Here is a 6091-nt window from a genome sequence, read left to right on the forward strand (position 1 = left end):
AAGGAGGACCCAAATCCTACAGGAGAAGAGCAATGCGTTGCTCGGACCAACAAGGTTGAAGTCCCAGAAACTGACACAGGCCTGCCTGAGGGTCTTGTAGGCCCTGTCATTTATTCACACAGTCAAAGTCAATGATGTGGCCTGTGATGCTCTTATTGATAGTGGGTCTAACGTGACTATTATCTTTGAAAGCTGGTATAACCAACACTTAGCAGATGTCCCCATAAAACCCCTCTCTCTCGCTTGGGACTCTGGGGACTTGCTGACACAGAGTATCCCTACAAAGGCTATGTTGTTGTAGAGATGGAGTTTACCAAGGAGATCACTGGTGTTCCAGCGAGTAGAACTCACTTCACAACTTGGAATAGAGACTAGACTGGGGCTCACAAGCAATCATTCATCTATATATACCGATAAGAAAATCACTGGGTTAATTCCACAGCTGACATTATTTTATAACATTGTCCTAGAAGTCTGTCACTCTTTGTGAAGATAACGATTCTTTAAACAGATGAGGATGAATGACAAATGGCGAATGAGCGCTTCTGTTAATTTTCCAAATAAAAAAAGGTATTAACATGAACACTATGAACTGTACTTGGAAAAAGGCTGATTAGTGAAATCTGATTTAGTAAAAGCAGCAGTGAATTTAAAATCTAGGGAATGAAAGTGAGTGTTTGATGTTAACATACTGATCAAAGTAAAGTGCTCCAATGTGCCAACATGAGTAATTTCCCAAAGTGCTTCTTACGAGAAAGAATAGTGGTTAATTTATTTTGTACGTGAACCCACTGCTCTGCGAGTATACTATACCCTGAATCTAAGTGTTAGGTGGGCAACGTGTGAACCAAAATGGGCTACTTACAATCCCTGGGGTTTTGGGACTCTCTGCGGGATTGTGGGTAAAGCTGCCACTGTGACTAGTGGAGACTGTGTGTGACTTCTTGTTACTGAGGCCCATGGCGTCCATAGATTGGCTTCTGCTGCGGATGACCCGCTACAGAGAGAAATGAGGAGATGCTGTCAGTGGATCCACGTTAATATGTGGAAACACAACACCCTGATGAATAGTGCAAAGCATTATATACTTCAAATGATTGTGAATCTATACTGAAATCTAATCTAAATTAAAATAATTATGTGTTTTCTATTTTTTTTATTTTGCTAGAGCAGACCACTCTATGTATTATGCATTCTAAAACCTTTAGTGGAAATCAGTGGAATGATTTAACTGACATGTACTTCTTCAACTATATTCCACATAGTGCCAACTGAGATTTGTTCCACCTGGTCCACTGTTTCTCTTTAATTTCATATCAATATGATTCTTTGAGCTACATGCTATACATTACATAAATGTACATCACAGTAAGTGTGATATAAAGCTAAGGGATAAAATGTGTTTATATGGGCATGTATGTGTGCATTGGTGTGCTTAAATGTGCATATGCAAGTGTATGGATGTATGCATGATTATTTATTGAACACTTAGGGGCAGTGCGGGATAGCATGTAGAGGGAGAGCCTGTGTGGAGGACATGTAGGTTCACAGAGGATTTAAAAGAGTGTAGGCTCTGTGTGGAGGACATGTAGGTTCACAGAGGATTTAAAAGAGTGTAGGCTTTGCAGGCATTAAGGATGGAAATTGTCACTTAACACGGTGAGTCTGGAGTTGGGTTTTGTGTCATGAGCAAAAAAGACCAAGACTATTATGAGAGAAAGAAGAGGGAGTAGAACAGTATATAGAGAGCCAGAAAAAAGACCAAGCGGCAAGATCATTCTCGACAGTGAGAAAGAAAAATGAGGTAGGATTTCTTGGGTGGGAGCTCATCTGTGCTCATCTATATAAGTTTATGAATGTATGGAAGAAAGACAGACAGACATTAGCAAACAGCAGAGCAAGAGAGGATGAAAGAAAGGCTTTATATATATCTCTGAAGTTGCAGAGAAACAGCAGAAAAGATGACCTAGAACTAGTGATCATCACAGAGCAAAGAGCAAAACGGCAAAGGAATGCTGCCCATGAGGAGACATCCAAACTGCACCATCAGCTCCCTAATGAGGGGTCATTAAATCGTTCATCAGGCACACACCATCACAGCTTCTACTGCCGTGCCTCAGCAGCTGAGCTACGCTCCACCACCCTAATGGTCATTGATGGAGCGCTCTCAGTCAGAGCAAAGTGCCTTTCATACACAACAGGACACTCCACAGCCTCAAAACCATACCATCATGTGAGAGCACACTGAGTTCAGCAGTCACAGCCAAGTAAGGAATGCAAATGCCACAGGACTGGTCCTTTGAGATACCGCAGATTTTCAATGCTTTGTTTTTTGATGTGTGAATACCCAGAATCCCAGCCAAGAGACAGAGGACGCACAAAATAAAGCACCTTAAAAGTTTCTCCACTCATCACTATTCTCTCTCATGCATGTAGAGTTGCAGATTACCAAGGCACTCCATCAAATGAGGAATGACAGTTTACCTTGAATGATTCAAAGAAGCCTCCTCCTCCACCTCCTCCACCCCCATTCTCCAGCTTATCTTCGTCGCCACCCAGACCCATCATGGACTGACTGTTTATGTGCAGCTCCTCATATAGTGTTTCCAAAAGTGCCGAACGAGTTCGCTCCTGACAACAACAAACAAGACAATTCGTTTTCATACCGACCATAAACCTAATATTCACCATTTAAAAGGAGGGATTGAACAATTGCTTCAGGATGATAAACATCAGCAACAATGCTGATAAGAATCAGGGTTGTTGCCTGAGATGATTTGGACAACAATCTATGTTTCCACTTCGTATCAGTACAGCCAGCAGGATGCAGACCTGTGCAAACAGGCGTGTGCTTAAGTCTGCATCAACACTACAGACATTCACACTCCCTTGGCACAATTTGCTCCAGTGTGCTTCTCACCTCTAACTTGGCAAACTTCTCAGCCTTGTAGCAGGCGTATTCTGCATTAATGAGTTTAGTGAAGAGGAACTCATAAAACTCAGGGCCCTGAATAAAACAAATAAAAAGGTGAGAGGTCAGAGTAAAATATTTTTTTTATCTGTGTGGTGAAAAAGGAAAATATGGCGTTAACTGACCTTTTTGAAGATGGCAGGGTCAGGCAAAGCAGGCCCAAAGAAGGGTACATCATCTCTTGCTGTCACAGAAACCTAAAAAAGAAAGCAGGTAAGCCTAGAGACTGAAATACACATGCCACTATTAGAAACTAGAGAGCAGAATAAAATTCCTTAATTATGGATGAGCAAATCTATAAATGGGTGTTACAAGTCCCTATTGTTCAAATCCTCTTGATACAGTATTGACTGTCCTTAGAACCAACCTTGTAGGTGACATTGTCTGTACATGCATTTTCCACCTGCACCACCACATATGCATGCAGGAAGTTGGACTGGATCATGTCTGGTACAAAGGGCGTATTTTCCTCCTGGAACACGATGGCCACAATGTCGTTGCCTATGTGTCTCTTTCTCTGCAGCTGGGGGGCACAGATAAACAAAGCTAACAACAGCGGAAACATCTCAAATGACCACTTCTGCTAACACAAATACAGGCCTGTCAAAAAAAAACATCACTGCCAGCAATTGCTCTAAAAGACTGACTGGCAAGGTAGACATGACTTTAATCCAAAAGAGCACAATCTCTCCCTCTGAAACGCATGACGCCATCAGCCAAAAAATTAAATCCATCTTCAAGCTCTTGTTCCAACAATTTAATAAGATGAAAAATCTCAATATTTTACAGAAAATAAATATATATACAAAAAACATGCAACTCATGGGTGTATATAGCATTTCTGAAAGTACAGACAGAAATCTGCTTTGGGAAACAGATTTTTCACTGTAAGACAGACTTAAGACTGAGTTCGAATTATTTCAGAAAAGTGTGGATATTTTGGTAATTAACACTTCTCAGTATCAGTGGAGGTACTGCAAACTCAAACAGAAAATGCTTTATGAATCTGCTGACGACTGAATGTTATCATGGCTGCAAAATAACTTCATCTTCTTTGCTGCCAAAAGCTTGAAGTTGCCAGAAGGACACTCATGCATCTGGAGGACAAAGGGACTGTTCTCAAGTATTAAAATTTGTATCCAAGCGGTATCTTTCAAAAAGCTCTGCATTAGGGATATCTTCTTCCTTTGCTCAAGCAAGGCAGAAGTTAGCTGAGAGGAGAAATGTCTTCTCAATGCATGAGTGGGATGTTGGCTTGGCTAAAGGGGTTGAACACCACATTCGTCTACATGACCCTAGACCTTTCCGGGAGAGGTCAAGGAGACTAGCCCCAGCCGACATTGATGATGTGAGGCGACACATACAGCAGCTGTTGGCTACTGGAATTATAACAGAGTCCCGTAGCCCCTATGCCTCCCCAATTATTGTTGGGCGGAAAAAGAATGGGGCTATAGGAATCTGTATTGATTACAGAACACTGAACAACCGCACTACACCTGATCAGTATACAATGCCACGCATTGATGATGCCTTGGACTCCTTGTCAGGCAGCCGATGGTTCTCAGTCCTAGATCTGCGTAGTGGCTACTATCAGATAGAAATGGCTGAGGAGGACAAGGAAAAGACGGCATTTATTTGCCCCCTGGGCTTCTATCAATCGCTGTCCCGACAGTATGCCCAAGAGGAAGTTGCGCCACAGTGATCCCTTGTGGCGCATGCCACAAGGGATCACTGGAGCACCTGCAACGTTCCAACGCTTAATGGAAAAGGCTGTTGGGGACATGTACCTTCTGGAGGCCCTTGTGTACTTGGACGATATCATTGTCTTTGGCAGAATGTTTGAAGAGCATGATCAATGCCTCTTCAAGGTGTTGGACAGACTAGAGGAGATTGGTTTGAAAGTCTCCATTGACAAATGCCAATTCTGTCGTCCTCAAGTTAAGTATGTGGGTCACATTGTATCCACCAATGGAATAGCCACTGATCCAGAGAAGGTTGAGGTGGTGAAACACTGGAAAATGCCCACTCACTTGAAACCTCTCAAGTCTTTCCTCGGATTTTGTAGTTACTATCGGAGGTTCATAGCTAACTACTCCGCCATTGTCCGTCCTTTGTCAGAACTCACCAAGGGTTATGCACCCACTTGGAAAGACCCCAAAGCCAAGAAGAGTGTAGACCCAAACCACACCTATTTTAAAGCATCCGAGCCGTTTGGGGAACGATGGACTCCAGCCTGCCAGGCTGCTTTTGAACAGATCCGTGAATGTCTGATCAATGCTCCAGTATTGGCATTCGCTGACCCCACCAAGACATACATTTTGCATGTGGACGCCAACATGAATGGTTTAGGTGCTGTCTTGAACCAAGAACACCCTGAGGGCCTAAGGCCGGTAGCTTTCGCAAGTCGAAAGCTCAAAGACTCAGAACGTAACTATCCAGTTCATCAACTGGAATTCTTGGCGTTAAAGTGGGCCGTCGTGGATAAATTTCACGACTACCTGTATGGTGCCAAATTCATTGTCAGGACTGACAATAATCCCTTAACGTACGTATTGACCTCGGCTAAGCTCAGTGCTGTAGGGCATCGCTGGCTCGCTGCCCTCGCCACGTATGATTTCACCATACAGTACCGCCCTGGGCGCCACAACATTGATGCTGACTTGCTGTCCCGACAGTATGCCCAAGAGGAAGTTGGAGAATGGACTTCCATCCCGCCTGCTGGCATTAAAGCTCTCTGTAAACGAGCCTGCATCAGGGAAGGAGCAGTTGTACCTGACAGATTGGTGGATCAACTTGGTGCTCCTGCCTCTGCAGTACCAGAAGCCTATGCATTTCCTGTGAATCTCAGCGTAAACATCCTCGATCAGCTGAGTCCAAAAGACATTCAAACATCACAAGATATGGACCCTACCATTGGGCCATTGAAGAAAGCCATCAAGAGCAATAAAGAGTTTGCTCGCTCTAAAAGTGACTCGCCAGAGACTGTGATGCTCCTCCGTGAAAGTCGCAAATTGGAGTTGAGTGATGGATTACTCTACAGAGTAAAAGAAAAAATGGGTGGAAAACAAAGCCGGCAGCTTGTCTTGCCAGCAAGATACAGGTCTATGGTGTTAAGGTCTC

The 6091-nt window shown here is 43.4% G+C and overlaps 2 protein-coding genes across 2 annotated transcripts in view; one reads left to right on the forward strand and one right to left on the reverse strand.

The window, feature by feature from the left end:
* The window catches only part of LOC121815937, a 5900-nt gene extending 1227 nt beyond the window's left edge, over positions 1–4673 (forward strand). The window contains exon 2 of the mRNA XM_042229073.1: positions 4171–4673. Within this exon, the coding sequence (XP_042085007.1) occupies positions 4171–4673 (503 nt within the window). The remainder of the gene's footprint in view (positions 1–4170) is intronic.
* Positions 353–4172, reverse strand: LOC121811798 (rap1 GTPase-activating protein 1-like). The gene is made up of 5 exons (XM_042229071.1): positions 3339–4172; positions 3097–3168; positions 2921–3007; positions 2485–2631; positions 353–997 (listed from the first exon to the last, which is right to left on the reverse strand). Exons 1-5 carry the CDS (start codon positions 3534–3536, stop codon positions 821–823), a joined length of 681 nt encoding a protein of 226 aa, XP_042085005.1. The 5' UTR covers positions 3537–4172; the 3' UTR covers positions 353–820.
* Positions 4674–6091: the final 1418 nt, after the last annotated feature.

This window comes from Haplochromis burtoni, unplaced genomic scaffold (genome assembly GCF_018398535.1).
Source record: "Haplochromis burtoni strain Fernald_Lab_line unplaced genomic scaffold, NCSU_Asbu1 Contig_377, whole genome shotgun sequence".
Lineage (NCBI taxonomy): Eukaryota > Metazoa > Chordata > Actinopteri > Cichliformes > Cichlidae > Haplochromis > Haplochromis burtoni.